This window comes from Gigantopelta aegis, chromosome 10 (assembly GCF_016097555.1).
Source record: "Gigantopelta aegis isolate Gae_Host chromosome 10, Gae_host_genome, whole genome shotgun sequence".
Taxonomy (NCBI): domain Eukaryota; kingdom Metazoa; phylum Mollusca; class Gastropoda; order Neomphalida; family Peltospiridae; genus Gigantopelta; species Gigantopelta aegis.
In genome coordinates this window covers 30,260,948-30,280,727 of record NC_054708.1, presented here as the reverse complement: position 1 = coordinate 30,280,727, position 19,780 = coordinate 30,260,948, and the positions used below count along the sequence as shown (strand labels likewise).

Sequence of the window (19,780 nt, the reverse complement as noted above, 5' to 3'; positions counted from 1 at the left end):
CCTAGTTTTTAAACACTTAGGCATATTTTTCACTATTAGAGCCGTTTATGATCACTGAAATCAAACATTACTTATATCTTGTTTAGATAATCCATTTCCGTACAACCGAAGTGTTTCTGGTCATCCTGGTATTTCTAATACCACAAAATGCATTTTTCATATTTTAAAAAATGCACATGCATCTTAGAAGTAATGATTATTGAGTCGCGTTTTAGTCTATTTTTAAGGGTATTTCAACGTCACAGACTCTATTGTATCCAAAGTTGTTACAGGTTTGTAAATTAACCAAACTTAGTGTCCATTGTTATGGGTTGAAACTAGGGTCTAGGTGAAAAATATGCCTCAGTGTTTAAAAACTAGGATCTGTCCCTTTAATACATATATTTACAGGTAGACATCTCCCCAACCCTCTCCTCCCCCCACCCCCACCCCAATCTTCAACTGCAATGTCTTTATGTAGCTTTTTCAAACCAGTGACTGGCTGGTCCAACACAATTTGTTTTGTTGGGGTTTTTTCATTCTGTTGCACCAAAATCTATCAAAATACATTTGATTACAACCGGCAATGCTGGTGCATAACACCAATGAAATCAATCGAAAACATGGGTATAGCAAGAGATAAATCAATCTGGGGCCAACTGGTGTTCGCAGTACACACGGAAAGTAATGTTCCGATGGGTCTGTCAAGTCAGAGCTAGCTTCCTTTAAATGATATTAGAGCAAATTCTAATCTCTAAAAGACACATTTACGAAGCCTTTTTTTTTCTCCCATTATTTTTGTTTAAGCATAAGTGTTTAAATATTGTAAATACATGTAGTTGCACCCAAGCAAGTCAAAAACAGGTTTTGTAAACTGAGACCTCTGTGATTAATTAGATCAGTTTTAAAATTTTGGTGGTGTTTTCAGGAGCTTTACTTTGGCGTTCTCCTTAATGAGGATGACCTCATTCTTCTTGTGGTGTTCCACCATCTCAATGACATCTTTAAAATTCTGAAAAATAACACATATTGCCTAAATCATTAAATGAATGAAAGAATACATTTTTAAAATGATGCATGAAAAAATAGAAAAACAAAAACAAAATACTACTAACATCTCTTACCAAAAAGTAAACCTAGGATTTTTATATTCATTTTCTCATAGACACAACAAAGTTAAATATTGTTTTGTTTAACACCACCACTAGAGGACATTGATTTATTAATCATCGGCTATTGGGTGTCAACAATTTGGTCATTTTTACATATAATAGTTTGTTTTATTTAACGACACCACTAGACCACATTGATTTATTAATCATCGGCTATTGGATGTCAACAATTTGGTAATTTTTACATATAATAGTTTGTTTTATTTAACGACACCACTAGACCACATTGATTTATTAATCATCGGCTATTGGATGTCAACAATTTGGTAATTTTTACATATAATAGTTTGTTTTATTTAACGACACCACTAGACCACATTGATTTATTAATCATCGGCTATTGGATGTCACATTGAGTTTGTTTTTTTAACGACACCACTAGACCACATTGATTTATTAATCATCGGCTATTGGATGTCAACAATTTGGTAATTTTTACATATAATAGTTTGTTTTATTTAACAAAACCACTAGACCACATTGATTTATTAATCATCGGCTATTGGATGTCAACAATTTGGTCATTTTTACATATAATAGTTTGTTTTATTTAACGACACCACTAGACCACATTGATTTATTAATCATCGGCTATTGGATGTCAACAATTTGGTAATTTTTACATATAATAGTTTGTTTTATTTAACGACACCACTAGACCACATTGATTTATTAATCATCGGCTATTGGATGTCAACAATTTGGTAATTTTTACATATAATAGTTTGTTTTATTTAACGACACCACTAGACCACATTGATTTATTAATCATCGGCTATTGGATGTCAACAATTTGGTAATTTTTACATATAATAGTTTGTTTTATTTAACGACACCACTAGACCACATTGATTTATTAATCATCGGCTATTGGATGTCAACAATTTGGTAATTTTTACATATAATAGTTTGTTTTATTTAACAAAACCACTAGACCACATTGATTTATTAATCATTGGCTGTTGGATGTTAACAATTTGGTAATTTTGACATACAGTCTTAGAGAGGAAACCTGTTACTTTTTCTTAGTAGTAGCAAGGGATCTTTTATATGCACGATCCCACAGACAAGATAGAACATTAAACAACCTTTGATATACCAATGATGGTGGACTGGCTAGAACCCGAAATAGTGCAATGGGCTCAATGAAGGCATCAATCCACAGACAGAACAGTACATACCACAACGTTCGGTAGTGAGGCACAGGTTGAGATGAGGGTGGGATTTAGCTCCGTTTGCAGTCCTAACTTGATGTGCTTAGGTCATAAGAACAACTTAAACCCTCTCAGTAGACCCATTAATTCCCCATCCCACCCATCCCAACCAAAGAAAGAAATGTTTTATTTAACGACGTACTCAACACATTTTATTTACAATTATATGGCGTCAGACATATGGTTAAGGACCACACAGATTTTGATAGGAAACCTGTCGCCACTACATGGGCTACTCTTTCCGATTAGCAGCAAGGGATCTTTTATTTGCGCTTCCTACAAACCATGGCCTTTGTTAAACCAGTTATGGATCACTGGTCGGTGCAAGTGGTTTACACCTACCCATTGAGCCTTGCGGAGCACTCACTCAGGGTTTGGAGTCAGTATTAGTCAGATTAAAAATCCCATGCCTCGACTGGGATCCAAACCAAGTACCTACCAGCCTGTAGACCGATGGCCTAACCACGATGCCACCGAGGCCTGTCCATCCCAATCAGTGGACTGGTATATGAAAGGCTATGGTATGTGCTGTCTTGTCTGTAGGAAAGTGTGTATAAAAGATCCCTTGCTGGTAATGCAAAAATGTAGCGGGTTTCCTCTGAAGACTACGAGTCAGAATTATCAAATGTCTGTCATCCAATAACCGATGATTAATTAATCAAGGTGTTCCAGTAGTGTCATTAATCATTAAAAAATGGGTTTTTTAACTTTGGTCGAGTCCACCAAAGACAGTCGATCCTATCACCCACTGCACCTCAGGCGAGCACTCTACACCGCACCTACATGTATACAACTGGATTACAGAAACATTTTTCACACATCATTTATTAGGTGAACAATTAAAAAAAAAAAAAAAAAATTAATTTCAACTTATTTCCGTGCTTATATCCAATTAAGGTTCAAGCACGCTGTCCTGGGCACACACCTCAGCTATATGGGATGTCTGTCCTGGACAGTAGGTTAGTTGTTAGTGGTTAGTGAGAGAGAAGAGGGTGTAGTGGTCTTACACCTACCCATCGAGTCGTTAAAACTCGCTCTGGGTGGGAGCCGGCCGGTACCAGGCTGCGAAAACCCTGTACCTACTACCAGCCTTATGTTCGATGGCTTAACCACAAATTTTAAAATTCTGCAATGTGCAAAGGGAGACAACTCACAATTTCATCCTTTTTCTCTTCACCCAAAGCTATTTTATTATCTTTTCTCAATCGTACTTTCAGATTCTTCACAGTGTTGTTATAAAGTAACACCAGTGTGTACGGCTGATCAGGAGACTTTTTGCTGTCACGAACCAGAAATGATCCATCCTGAAATAAAAAAATTAATATAAATGTTGTCCAAATCCTTTCTTTGCCAATCACTAATTTAAAATAGATATAAAATATTCTAAGTGCATCGACTGACAGCAGAACAGGTCTGGTGCTTGTAAAACTTTTAGAGTCAAGACTCGAGACTCTAATAGAAAGAAAGAAATGTTTTATTTAACGATGCACTCAACACATTTTATTTACGATTATATGGCGTCAGACATATGGTTAAGGACCACACAGATTTTGAGAGGAAACCCGCTGTCGCCACTACATGGGCTACTCTTCCGATTAGCAGCAAGGGATCTTTTATTTGCGCTTCCCACAGGCAGGATAGCACAAACCATGGCCTTTGTTGAACCAGTTATGGATCACTGGTCGGTGCAAGTGGTTTACACCTATCCATTGAGCCTTGCGGAGCACTCACTCAGGGTTTGGAGTCGGTATCTGGATTAAAAATTCCATGCCTCGACTGGGATCCGAACCCAGTACCTACCAGCATGTAGACCGATGGCCTGCCACGACGCCACCGAGGCCGGTCGAGACTCTAATAGAGTCTGAGTCATGACAAAGCCATACAAACTGTATGCATGTGACGTCATTTGAGATTGAGTCTGGACTCTAAGAGTTTTATATGCACGGGCCCAGATCAATTTTAGAACCATCACTGGCCCTGCATGTATGGGTTCCTATTTCTGTTGTCCAAAAATGTGCCAATCTTTCACCAATTTCAATATTATGTGTTTGCCAAGTTTTGGCATTTCAGTCATAAAAAAACAAACATCTTGTACACTATGTAATATAAAATATATACTAAAATGTAGTTAATTTAATTTTTATAAATCCTTTGATGCCATAGTATTGTTGTAACTGTAGGTCGAGTTGCGTTGTGTAGTGTGTATTGAAAAATCAGTTGTCTGCAAATGATTTTTAGTTGGCCTAAATTTGATCGTGGCTCACGACGCGGCGCAACCATCCATTTGAATCGTCTCACCTGATGTGATCAAGGCTGTAAGGTTGGAAATAATTTAAACCCACAACTGACTGAACTCGGATTTTATAAACTTTTGCAGAGCTTTAGCTCACTGAATGGGTATGAAAAGTATCTGATCTAATACTAGTGATAGTAATCTATGATAAAATACAATGAAGATATGAGCTGAATGCTAAATCGGCAATCATTACACATTTAACACATGCATCAGACTAAAAATGCCATCCATCCACGGATGAAGTTTTACTGACAGAAAGGATCACTCTTGTTTCAATTCGGGGAAAATTAATGGACACTAAATTTGGTTAATCTATAAACCTTAAAATGTATTTGGATAAAGTTACGATAGTGAAATAAAGAGGGGAAATACCCTTAAAATATTTACTAGAGCTTGTCACTAAAAATATGAAAAATGTATTTCATGATACACCAGGATGACCAGAAAGACTTCAGATGTATGGAAATGGATAACCTAAACAATAAAATAAAAATCTAATAAAATCTGATGTAATGCCTGATGTCAATTATCAAAAATGGCTCTAATAGAGAAAAAACCACTCGAGTGTTTAAAAACTAGCTACTCTGTCACTTTAATGGTTTTGCTAATATTCCTTGTTATGCAATACTTTCATTAAAAATATCAAAATTATAGTAACATTTAATATTTATTAATCAGAATGCAATTAAAAATTTTGGATTCCTAAAAAAAAAAAAATTCTTTGTTTGTTTGTTTGTTTACAAGTTTTATTGCCAGCCCCTTGTTTACAATTAGAACAACTCATGCCAAGGACAAAACAAGGGTTGTGTACATAAAAATAATAAAACAATATATATAATAATTTAGGGTACTGGCTTGCAAACCCCACCTCACCCCACCCCCACCCCCTCTCCACAATTAGGTCTGTTCAAAGTGAGAATACACTGACCACTTGGTGAAGAATTTATTAAGATTGTTCTTACTAAGATAAATACATTTTTCTACTTTATATCTTTGTTTAGCTTCGTTTTGGAAGTGTATAATATTTAACTGGAATATTATCTTTACATCCAAATATCACTAGCTCCAAGAGAAAGCTTTAAATTACATATATGCTTACATGAGTTTGATAACCAATTTAAATAATCATTCCAAAAGTTCTGAACAATTTTACATTCCTAAAATAAATGCACTATAGATTCTTTTCCTTCATGACAAAACATACACATTTCACTGTCAATTAATTTTAATTTATATGCGAAACTATTAGTAGTTAATATTCTATGAAGTATTCTATATTGGAACCATCTAAGTTTTATTTCTTGCGTGGATACAAATGGTTTTAAAAATATTTATTATCTCACCCCTATGGAGCACATGAATTATTTTTGACAGATCCACACTTTCTCATACATTCTCCATTACTCTGTGTTATCTTCCATCAAAGGAGGATTTTGACATCCAATAGCCGATGATTAATAAATCAATGTGCTCCAGTGGTGTCGTTAAACAAAACAAATTTTAAACTTTTTCCATCGAAGGATTTGCTTTTTGTTTTCATTCATTTTATAGTGGATATATCACCACTGATGTAATAAAATAAAACTTTGTTTATGAATTTAATATAAAAATACATGTGGACATACACTGAACAGTTTGATGCTCAGAGATGTGTGAAGTGGGGTAATTTTCCTAGAACCCGTATTTATCAAAATATCTACCTCCTGCAACTGTGGGGTAATTTTACTAGAACCCTTATTCATCTAAATATCTACCTCCTGCAACTGTGGGGTAATTTTACTAGAACCCTTATTCAAATAAATATCTACCTCCTGCAACTGTGGGGTAATTTTACTAGAACCCTTGTTCAACTAAATATCTACCTCCTGCAACTGTGGGGTAATTTTACTAGAACCCTTGTTCAACTAAATATCTACCTCCTGCAACTGTGGGGTAATTTTACTAGAACCCTTGTTCAACTAAACATCTACCTCCTGCAACTGTGGGGTAATTTTACTAGAACCCTTGTTCAACTAAATACCTACCTCCTGCAACTGAGGGGTAATTTTACTAGAACCCTTGTTCAACTAAATACCTACCTCCTTCAGCTGCTTCAGCTTGCGGTCTGCGTCTTCTCTACCAAGACTGCCGTGGTACCATGGATACGATGCCAGCTAAAAATCAAAAGTTGAAAATCTTAAAAGCTACAATTTTATTCTTCAAAAGCATTTTACTTACATCAATTACATTATAAAACTGGGATGAAAATAATATATGACAAAAAAAAAAATCATTAAAAATTCATTAAAAATATAAATAATCTGGAAAGCTCTGCAAGGTCTAAAAAACTAATACAAATAAATAAGACAGGAAATGTTTTAAGGTGGCACTAAAATTCGGAATTCTTAATTGTACTGGCTCCCACACAGGGCGAGTTTTAACAACTCAATACCCTCTTCTCTCTCATTAACCACATTAACCACTAACAACTAACCCACTGTTTTGGACAGACAGCCCAGTTAGCTGAGGTGTTTGCCCAGGACAGCGTGCTTGAACCTTAATTGGATATAAGCACGAAACTAAAGTTGAAATAAAAGGAAATGTTCTTTAACTCCCAAGCTACTCATGTCAGGAAAGCATTTCACTTTGTATTGAAAATCTCCTGTTACTTACACATGTATATACCGACAAATGATACATCAGTCGAATCCAATGTTTGATTTCAGTTTGAAAGACAAGGCTTTTTATTTTTATTTAAGTACATTTTTCAACTTGTTTGTCTAAGTACATGCAGTGCACCTGTTTGTCACTGAAAGTGCATATTTAATTCCAGCTATACTGATTTCACATGATTTTTTTTTACTTTCATGTATATATCTATCAGAAAGTGGGTGGGATGTAGGTAAAATGCTCACACTTAATGTATTTCCCATTCCAACCAGTATTCAATGACTGGTATTTCAAAGACTGTGGCATGTATTGTTCTGTCTATGGAAAAGTGTAAATACAGTATTCCTTACAGCTTTTAGAAAGGGGTAGCCTTTGTGACAGTATGGGTTTTTCTCTCTCATTCTCATTAAAATATCAAAAGTAATAATGTTAGACACAAATAGCTGTCTTAAAATGTAATGAAATGTGGTTAAATAAAAATATTCCTTTCCTATCCTGTCAGAATGTCCTGGTGTTGGGGGAGGGGGTGTTTGTAGGGGTTGTTTGGTTGTTTTTGGTGTGTTTTTGGTATTTCTTTTGGGTGGGTTTTTTTGGAGTGTGTGTGTGTGTGTGTGTGTGTGTGTGTGTGTGTGTGGTCTTTATATGTTTTCTCCCCTGCGAGTGCTGTAACCTCACCATGGTGCAGGGGTGTAACATTCTCTTTGAGAATGGCCAATACAGCACAAATTGAAGTTTAGAGTAAAATTCGGTGTCAGTAAATTTCTGTGATATTTGTATTTGTATTTTTGCACAGTTCTTTACACTGTTCTTGTTTAAACCTTGAATTTTTATATTGATGTTGATCATCACTTTATTTATTTGCATTACCATAGTTTGACACCCAATAGCCGATGTATTTTTCGTGCTGGGGTGTCATTAAACATTCATTCATTCATTCATTATGGGTTTTCTGTGTTTATCATTACCAGCATGAATGCTTAAATTTGGTATCAATGAATTTTTATTATAGTGTAAAAATAATTTCTGTTGTGTTCCTCTTTATTTAAGATTAAAATATGCTGTGCAAGGCATGAAATTTAATAGTTAAAAGTTTGTTTTGTTTAATGACACCACTAGAGCACATTGGTTAAATTAATCATCAGCATTTGGTAACTCTGACATACATGTAAGAGTCATAGAGAGGAAACTCACACATTTTTCCATTAGTAGCAAGGGATCTTTTATATGCACTTTCCCAGACAGGAAAGCACATACTATGGCCTTTGACCAGTTGTGGTGCACTGGTTGGAACAAGAAAAAAACCAATCAGTTGAATGAATCCACTGAGATGGTTCAATCCTGCAACACAAGCACCTCAGGCGAGCACTCAACCAACTGAGCTAAATCCCATCCGGCATGAAATACAGATGCCTCAGATGTCTTTGATTCAGTTCATTTTGAGTTTAATAATTTAATGATGCTTGGGAAACTTAAAAACGAAATGAAAATTTATTAAACAATATACTGTGTGTGTGTGTTTGTGCATGACTGAAAGGCTTAGGTTTAAAATTTTAAACCATGACCTGTTAGTCAAGCACGCATACACACTGTCACACACACACACACACACACACACACACACACACACACACACACACACACACACAGTCTCTCTCATGACCTAATGATGTTCCAATGATTGATTTTGACTGATTATGTACTTGAAATGTGATAGTTGGTGCTAACTGATTGAACTGATGAAATTCCAACCAATTCCAAACACTTTTTGGACACACGCACATGCACACATACACACACACATAGACACACACAAATGCACACATATACACACAAATATGATTTATTAATCATCGGCTATTGGATGTCAAACATTTGATATTTTTTACATATTGTCAGAGAGAGGAAACCCGCTACATTTTTCCATTAGTAGCAAGGGATCTTTTATATGCACCATTGCACAGACAGGATAGCCCATACCATGGCCTTTGATATACCAGTCGTGGTGCACTGGCTGGAACAGGAAATAGACCAATGGGCCCACCGACAGGGATCGATCCCAAACCGACCGCGCATTAAGCTAGCGCTTTACCACTGGGCTACGTCCTGCCCTTCACACACAAATGCACACACATACACAGTTACATATACACAAATGATGTACATATACACAAATGATGTACATATACACAAATGATGTACACATACACATGTACATGTACATATACACAAATGATGTACATATACACAAATGATGTACATACACACAAATGATGTACATACACACAAATGATGTACATATACACAAATGATGTACACATACACATGTACATATACACAAATGATGTACATATACACAAATGATGTACATATACACAAATGATGTACATACACACAAATGATGTACATACACACAAATGATGTACATATACACAAATGATGTACATATACACAAATGATGTACATACACACAAATGATGTACATACACACAAATGATGTACATATACACAAATGATGTACACATACACATGTACATGTACATATACACATGTACATGTACATATACACAAATGATGTACATATACACAAATGATGTACATACACACAAATGATGTACATATACACAAATGATGTACACATACACATGTACATGTACATATACACAAATGATGTACATATACACAAATGATGTACATATACACAAATGATGTACACATATACATGTACATGTACACATACACAAATGATGTACATATACACAAATGATGTACATATACACAAATGATGTACATACACACAAATGATGTACATATACACAAATGATGTACACATACACATGTACATGTACATATACACAAATGATGTACATATACACAAATGATGTACATATACACAAATGCTAAAGATCAAAATGACATACAATTGGGACATAAAGTGCAGAAAACTTCACAGGGTCTTGAAAAGCAACAGTTATCGTTAGTTTTTCATCAAAAAATTAAGTTTTGGGGTAGTACTAAAATTTAGTATTCTATAAAAATGTGGATGAACTTCATCTCCGTATAACAAACAGACAAGAACATTCACACACGCACGTATCCAAACACATAATAATTATGATGTACATATAAACATTAAAACTGACAAAACTCACAGAAACACAATGCATAATTGTGTAAAGATAACATACATATATACACAACCACACCCATGATATAAACATTCCAAACTGGTACATAATATATTTTGTAACAGTTATTCAGGTGCAGTTAAGTAGTATGCACTGAATAAAAGGCATGCATCCCAATTACCTAAGTGCAAGCAAGGTGTTAATTTCATACAACCAAAAATTACAAAGGAGTAATCCTCTATCAGCAGGAACACAATTCTCTATCAACAGAAAATAATTATGGCAGTGAAGGACAGATGTTAAATAAGTTAACAAAAGTTGTTATTAGAATGGACATTAAATTCCTCATCAAAATTATACCCAACTGTTTGTTGTTTGGGTTGGTTTTTTGGGCTTTTGTGTAGTTTTTTTGTGGTTTTTTGCTTGAAGAAAGTCATTGTAATGAAAATATGAAAACTGTATTACTGATGACCTGTTACTATATAACAAACATCAAAAAGGTTTCTTTTGTAGATCAAAAACCAAACATTTATACATTATTAATGCTAATGCAAAAAAACCAACCCTGAAACCGATTATTTGAAATTGATTGTAACTGACAAATGTTGACTGTATTATTATACCTGAAAGAAGTAAGAAAGTGCATTTAATCCTGGAAAAAGGGGCGAGACGTAGACCAGTGGTAAAGCGCTCGCTTGATGCACGGTCGGTTTGGGATCGATCCCCGTCAGTGGGCCCATTGGGCTATTTCTCTCTCCAGCCAGTGCACCATGACTGGTACATCAAAGGCCGTGGTATGTGCAATGGGATGGTGCATATAAAAGATCCCTTGCTGCCAATCGAAAAGAGTAGCTCATGAAGTGGCGACAGCGGGTTTCCTCCTTCAATATCCGTGTGGTCCTTAACCATATGTCCGACGCCATATAACCGTAAATAAAATGTGTTGAGTGCGTCATTAAATAAAACATTTCCTTCCTTCCTTAATCCTACAAAAATTGATTACTGGTTGTGGTAGAATAACTGTGAACCCTGTGATGTATGATCATCATTTTCAGAATATACCGTATTATATACCGAATGTACCGTATTATAAATTGGTTTTCTGCACATTTTCGATGTTCTGTCAGTTTTTCTGCTATATACATGTAAGCGGGATGTTTTTATGATCACCTGATATATATAATAATAATGCTGATATATTACAGTCCAAGATTTTAATAAGCAATAAATGTCGTTGGGTATAATATTGATTAGGACAAAATTAGTCTCTACGAAAGCATTTTTTTTATCAATAAAGCGTAAGGACAAGTCCATGCATTGTGGGCAGTTAGGATGTATCTAAATTTACCAGATTTGAAGCACATTCATCATAAATCTCATCAAAAACTTCTTCAGAATTAGGAACAGGTGGAAGAGGCATATCCTATAAGAGTGAAAAAAAACACAAAACAACCCAAGATCACAGTTTGGTACTTAATTTATATACTGAAACATCCGATAATAATACGATATCGATATGAATACAGAATATCAATATACATATACATGCATGCCTCCCTGATCACACAATGCCCTGTAATATATATTAATATGGGTATGACTGATATCAATAGTCATGGTTACCACACCAATACCTGATCATACAGTCCTAGATGATGTTAATTTATATAGGGAATAACTGGTTACTGTCTTAAGATATCGGCTTTATCCTGCGACTGTCGAAGGCAGAGCCTCGCTGCATTCGCCATTCAAACCTGAGCAGGATAAAGCCGATAGCTTAAGACAGTAATCAGTTATTTCTTTTATCCAGCAATCCTACAGGAATATTCGGAAAATCATTATTTATTCAAGTTTTGTGTACGCAAATCGAGTATTGTCAACCTAGCAAGACTTTTGCCATATGACGTCATACAAGATACATGACGTCATTATTTGTAAGAAGCTAGCTACATTCTGTCACATTAAAAAAGCGTTTCTAAACTCTAATTGTATTGTTATCGCAAAACTAAAAGTTATTTGTATTTACTGTATTTCAACAAATGATTTAAAGAGTATGTTTATTGAAAATCTACTCGAGTCAAGTCAGGCTTGTCACATGACCTATATTTTTGTTCAGTGACCTAAAATATAGATTTATCTAGTCATCATATCTTGCCAATGTATACAGTGATTGCTGGATAAATAATTGTATTAATTAACCCACTTCAATAGTGTCCATATATCCCTCATATCAATATTCCTGGTTACAGTATCAATCCCTGATCACATAATCCTTGATATTAGTTTACATAATTGATATCAACACACTTAGTGTCAATATTCCTGATCAATATTTCTGGTGACAGTATCAATCCCTGCATGACCATACAATCCTTGATATTAGTTTATACAACCAATATCAACAGAGTTGGTGTCAATATCCCTCATAACAATATTCCTTGTTACAATATCAATCTCTGATCACGCAATCCTTGATATTAGTTTACATAACTGATATCAACACACTTAGTGTCAATATGCTGGATATCAATATTCTTGATATTAACTTATATAACTGATATCAAAACACCTGTGGCTAATTTATATACAAATGACTGTTGCATCAATATTGTATGGCTGGCTAAGTGGGTTTGGCGGCATACAGAAGGGTAGGAGTGGGGTTTGTTATAACAGGGTTAAGACCCAGGATACAAAATTCCACAGTCCAATCTATTTGCACAGCCATTAAAGTGTTATAGTGCATTTTGAGCTGGTAGCTAGTACACAATGAAAATGACAGACTCTTCCCCCATCCTCCTCATTTTCTTTTTCTTTTTTTTAATCTGAAAAACATTGCAGGGTTTTGTAAAGTAAGGATTTACATGTAAGTTTCAGATTGTAGTGAAATCCAGAATTCTAGAAAAAATAATTCAAATAAATTACATCTCTTGTGTAAAGCAGTTCTAGTATTTGGGAGGGGGCTGGAGGAAAGGAGTACTAGCCTGTATTATGTCTTTAATGGCTGACTGGCTGGCTGGCTGGCTGGCTGGCTGGCTGGATATGGGTGGTTGGGTGGTTGGGTGGTTGGGTATTTGTGTTCGGTTTTAATGGATAGATGGATGGATGGATGGATGGATGGATGGATGTATATGGATGGATATGGATATGGATGGATGGATATGGGTGGTTGACTGGGTTTTGATGCATGGATGAATGGATGGATTATTAGAAGAATGAATGGATATGAGTGGGTGTTTGGCTGGGTTTTGATGGATAGATGGACAGATATGGATGAATGAGTTTTGATGGATTGAAGGATGGATGGATGGATGGATGGATGGATGGATATGGGTGGTTGGGTATTTGGGTTCGGTTTTAATGGATAGATGGATGGATGGATGATGGATGGATGGATGGATATGGATGGATGGATGGATATGGATGGATGGATGGATGGATATAGGTGTTTGACTGGGTTTTGATGAATGGATGAATGGATGGATTATTAGAAGGATGAATGGATATGAGTGGGTGTTTGGCTGGGTTTTGATGGGATAGATGGACAGATACGGGTGGATGAGTTTGGATGGATGGATGGATGGATGGATGGATGGGTGGATTTGTTGGGGGATACACAAATGGATGAACGATTGAGGGAAGGATTTAACAACACCCAGAAAGGATACTTTACCCACCCTACAAAAATGAAAAGAAAGGCCCCCCCCCCACCCCCCCCAAAAAAGCAAAAAAACTCAAAACAAAGCAATGACAAGTGGGTGTCGAACAGTAATAAATTACTATAATACCATTTCACAGTATACAGCTCTTTAAATACTCCAGGGTTTGAAAGTGGACATTATTGAAAATATATTTTATTGTACCAATTAGAACAAAAGAATCGGGCACAAGTTTGATATTTTATGAGAGCCCTCTAAATACAGGCAGAGGAAGACTGAACTACACAAATTACCTTTGCTGAAGATACACTCTCCTTTGTCGACTCTACTGGATGCGGTGAAAGTGGGGTGTGATTACTCTCGGTGGACGAGACAGAACTGACAGAGTGAACAGACACAGGGCTAGAGAAACCCTTAGGCTTGGGAGACATGGCTGAAAAAAGTCAAATAATGCAACAGGCATGCAGACATGCAGTGTTTTCTGCTTGTGTGTGTTAGTATGTAGTTCTGTTACTACTACATGTAAACTGACAGAAAACCACAGGCAAACAGTGTTCCAGTAAAGATCACTTAAGGTGGGGGTGGGAGTATAGGTGGTTGTGCTGTAATGGTTGGGTGGAGATAGACAATGCATTTAAAGACAAAAATTTACTGCTAGGTCTGCTTATTAATAAAACAAATAAAATAAAATAAAATTTAAAAGTTTTTTTTTTTTTTTTTATAAAATATATAAATAATTAAAATTAATTTTCCTCAATGGGTAACTAATATTTGTTAAGGAGACACCCACCCACCCCTCCTGTGTTCTTTTCTGGATCAGCTTTAAGAGTTTTAAATGCTATGAAAATACTATTCTGTAAAATTAAAATATTCTGGTCAATGAAGGTCAAACACATGAGTTTTGGAGCACACCAGGCACTAAACATGCATAGCTGACACTGTAATAAAAACAAAACTATATATTCAAAAATAAAAACACAGACCAAATAATTAACGACCAAATAATTAACAACCAAACCATGCACAAATGGGTTTCCACAACACAAAGTCCATGCAAAACTTCGTTTAGCAAGGCAAACAACATAACACTGCCATGTCCCATACGCTTTACAGGGACCAAGGCTATGGTATAACCATTCCAGCATTCCTGTAAACCAGCATGCAGCATTGTCAGCTAGCTGCTAACCTTTTCGGTGGGGACTGGAACAAGTGGTTTCTTCGCCTGAAGACCACTATCTGAACTGCCCACTGGTGTCTTCCTACTGGCTGCAAGTTTAGAGTGACTGGGTTTATCAAGGGTGTGGCTTGGTGATGATTCCGAACTCTCATCTTCCTCTGATGGGGGCCAGTCATCACTTTGTAGGCCAGCCAACTCATCATCGTTCGATTCCTCTGAAACTGCCTCGGCCTCCTGAACCTTCACAGTCTTTTTGCTTGGAGAAGACTTGTTCTCTTTCTTGGCACTTTCTCGTGCATCTACATGTAATCGTATCAGTTTTGACTGCGGTTTTTTCGGCTTTATTGGCTTTGCTGCACTATCCCTACCTGGTAATGCTGGGACTGTAATGTCATCAGAAACATCTTCCTTGGTTTTTAACTTGTCTTTGTTCACTGAATCCTTCTGGAAATCATGGAATAGTTTCTTGTGGTTTGGGAATTTTGGGAGAAGAGGCAGATGTTTGAAAAAGTCTGCGACACCTTTAGATTGTAAAGCTTTGGTGGGAAGAGTGGTTGTGTTTGCAGCAGGTTGCACTTCATCGTTGTTATCAGAACTCGACTCATGGTCTGCATCTACATGTAAATCCTCTGAAATAAAGTTCATCCACACATGCTGAAACAAAGCTTAATTATCTACATCCTGTGAAACAAAGTTCATCTACACATACTGAAACAAAGCTTAATTATCTCCATCCACTGAAACAAAGTTTATCCACACATATTGAAGTAAGAGTTCATCTACATCCTCTGAAACAAAGTTCATCTACATTCTCTGAAACAAAGTTCATCTAAATATACTGAAACAAAGTTCATCTACATATACTGAAACAAAGTTCATCTACATTCTCTGAAACAAAGTTCATCTACATCCTCTGAAACAAAGTTCATCTATATATACTGAAACAAATTTCATCTACATATACTGAAACAAAGTTCATCTACATATACTGAAACAAAGTTCATCTATATATACTGAAACAAATTTCATCTACATATACTGAAACAAAGTTCATCTACATATACTGAAACAAAGTTCATCTACATATACTGATGCTCCCGACCTATGGCAATTTATATCTAAATGACGGCAATTGCCGTCATTAGGTTCGAGACCTTTATCTTTATGTACTTTAACTGTTAACTGTTAGAGCAGTTAACAACATGTCTATGCTTTACAGTATGTACCTGTCCATTAAAAAACAAACAAAAAACACCCCAAAACACACACACACACACCAAATAAAAAAGTTAATAATAATAATAAACAAACAAAACCCATGGCATTAACTGAGCCAAGTTTATTATAAAAACAATTATATAACTGATAACCAACAATTATTACAAGACTAGACATAATTTAGATGGGAAGGCATTAATATCTAATTACACCCTAGCTAAACAAATAAAAAGAATAATAATAAAATAATTATAATAATGTAAATTATGAAAATATTACATCATGATATTATTGCACTGGGACAGGTAAACACTGAAATGCGTATTTTTACATTTATTTTTATTATCTTGTAAATGCAACTTTAAAACTTCACCCTGTAAACAATAAATGTGGACTTGTTTTCAGTAAATTTACTTTAATTTCTTTTCTAAATTTCTCACATCATGCAATTACACAAATTTTAAGAATTTAGTATTTGTTTTCATTTCATTTCAACTTATTTTCGTACTTATATCCAATTAAGGTTCATGCACGCTGTCCTGGGCACACACCTCAGCTATCTGGGCTGTCTGTCCAGGACAGTGGGTTAGTTGTTAGTTGGTTAGTGGTTAGTGAGAGAGAAAAGGGTGTAGTGGCCTTACACCTACCCATTGAGCCCTTAAGAACTCGCTCTGGGTTGGAGCCGGTACCGGGCTGCGAACCCTGTACCTACCAGCCTGTAGTCCGATGGCTTAACCACTGCGCCACCGAGGCCAGTTTTGTTTTCAGTCAAACAAGCTATCCATGTTTTGTTATTGGATGATAATTTCCACCACTGTTTATGCAGAGCACCATGCCAATGACAAGGTGTGGAGGAAACACAGTAAATCTAGTTAATACCTGTCAACAACAACAACTCATAAACTGCTTATTTCGCTTTTTCAAAAAAAAATTAAAAAAATTAAAGGTTTTTTTTTTCTTCTCTTGTACATTACACGATTACAATCTACTGACATAAAATAATACTTTCATTCTATCCCGTGTATTGACATTTATTTTGTCACTGGTTAAAAATATAATGCGTCAAGTAATTATTGCGCCAATACATTGGATGAATTTTTCGTATAATATCTTGCTTGTATTAATTTGATGATTTATAGTAATAATAATAATAATGTTAATAACAACAACAACAATAATAATATCAATAACAATAATAATAATAATAATAATAATAATAATAAGTAAGAAGAAGAAAAAGAACAAGAAAACAAACAAATGCAAACATGACCAAGCTAATTAACAATTTTGCATTTCATGCAAATCAAGAAAAATAGCAGCAAATATAATAATTACCCAGTAATTATCTATAAATTATACATTACATCAATCAACTTTATAATTATATCTACCTGTAATTAACCTTTCACCTTGAACACCTACCTGACTTATCACCTGTTTGCAAATCAAGAAAAACAGCAGCAAAATATAATAAATTATTACACAGTCAACTTTATAATTATATCTACATGTAATTAACCTTTCACCTTGAACACCTACCTGACTTATCACCCGTTTGCAAATCAAGAAAAACAGCAGCAAAATATAATAATTAAACAGTAATATTATATATAAACTATACATTACATCAATCAACTTTATAATTATATCTACATGTAATTAACCTTTCACCGTGAACACCTACCTGGCTTAACACCCGTTTCAAACTTATTGATTGCATCCTTAATATTAATCTTTTGAGTTGATATTTCACTGCCAACTGTAGCATTGTGTTCCACCTCCTTCGGGGTACTGTTATTAGTAACACGTTTCAATCCCTTCAGGGCACTGCCCAGTGCTCCAGTGTCGATATTTATGCCCGGGGCAGCTGTCGATGTCGATGTTGTTGGTTTTTTGGGGGGTTTAGAGTGCTTGGACGGAGGGACGGGAACTGGCGCACGATTGGCTGGTCGTGATGGTAATGAAGGTGGTGGTGCAGATGATGAGCTGTTTTCTATAAATAACAATCGTAAAGAAAAAGAAGGTGCTGCATGCATGCAGGTGCTGAACTGTTTTCTATAAATAGCAATCGTAAACAACAAGAAATGGCTATGGCGATATGAGGATCTATATTTATCCTAAGATCAGTGGGTTTGAGGGTTTTGCAATGTTTGACAGTCCTGCAATGTTTGAAGGTCCTGCAGTGTTTGAGGGTCCTGCAATGTTTGAGGGTCCTGCAGTGTTTGAGGGTTTTGCAATGTTTGACAGTCCTGCAATGTTTGAAGGTCCTGCAATGTTCGAGGGTCCTGCAATGTTTGAGGGTCCTGCAGTGTTTGAGGGTTTTGCAATGTTTGATGGTCCTGCGATGAGGATTATAGAGCCAAAATAAGATCAGGCTATACATGTGAAAAACCAAAGCTTCCTATTTGCCAATATATTGTATACATGTACACACTGATCTTACCATGTGTTCACATTTATGAAGCTGGGGATTGCACACTAAACAATCATTTTGAGAGTACTACTGCTAAAGCAATACATGTTCCCTGCCAGGTTCAACACATTTTATTATTCTCTCAAGTTCAAGGGCGATAATGGATAAATCGCCATGAAAGTCAAACTTCAACTGTAACTGTACATGATAACGCTATCCACAAAATTTTAGCTCAATATCTTGAGGCATTGCAAAAAGAAAAGGCCCAGAAACCTGTATGTGGGACAGACAGACAGATGGACGGACGAATGGAGACAAAACCTACAGTCCCCTCTGGTTGGACCAGTAGGTAACTAATATGAAAGCCATTCATTTAATATAATCAACATTCTTAACACAAGTTTTAAATAACGTATACCTTGCCCTGAGGATGAGGCGTGGAGTTAATTGAATGACTAACACTTGTTGAATAGATATTATACCCAGTATGAAAGTCATACATAAATGAATTCATGAGTCAAAGGTAACTGGGAGAAACCTGAACATGCAACCATTGAAAGGAAGGAAGAAAGGAAGGAAATGTTTTATTTAATGACGCACCCAACACAGTTTATTTACAGTTATGTGACATTGGACATATGGTTAAGAACCACACAGATATTGAGAAAGGAAACACGCTGTCACCACTTCATGGGCTACTCTTTTTCGATCAGCAGCTGGGGATCTTTTATATCCGACAGATGTGATAGTAAATAACATGGCCTTTGTTACACCAGATGTGTAGCACTGGCTGGAATGAGAAATAGCCCAAAAGGCCCACTGATGGGGATCAGTCCTAGATCGATTGGGCATCAGGTGAGCGCTGTACCAATGAGCGACGT

The 19,780-nt window shown here is 35.8% G+C and overlaps 1 protein-coding gene across 3 annotated transcripts in view; it reads right to left on the bottom strand.

Moving 5' to 3' along the window:
• Positions 1–291: 291 nt before the first annotated feature.
• LOC121383267 (B-cell linker protein-like) overlaps positions 292–19,780 on the bottom strand; it is a 73,065-nt gene continuing 53,576 nt past the window's right edge. For 2 of the 3 annotated variants that reach the window (XM_041513180.1, XM_041513181.1), the window contains 6 exons: positions 18,171–18,479; positions 14,385–14,524; positions 11,784–11,858; positions 6,740–6,814; positions 3,520–3,669; positions 294–991 (listed from right to left, as the gene is read on the bottom strand). In XM_041513180.1, coding sequence (XP_041369114.1) covers positions 884–991; positions 3,520–3,669; positions 6,740–6,814; positions 11,784–11,858; positions 14,385–14,524; positions 18,171–18,479 — 857 coding nt within the window. In that variant the 3' untranslated portion in view covers positions 294–883. Of the gene's footprint in view, positions 992–3,519; positions 3,670–6,739; positions 6,815–11,783; positions 11,859–14,384; positions 14,525–18,170; positions 18,480–19,780 lie in introns of all 3 variants that reach the window. The other variant, XM_041513182.1, reaches the window with a different exon arrangement.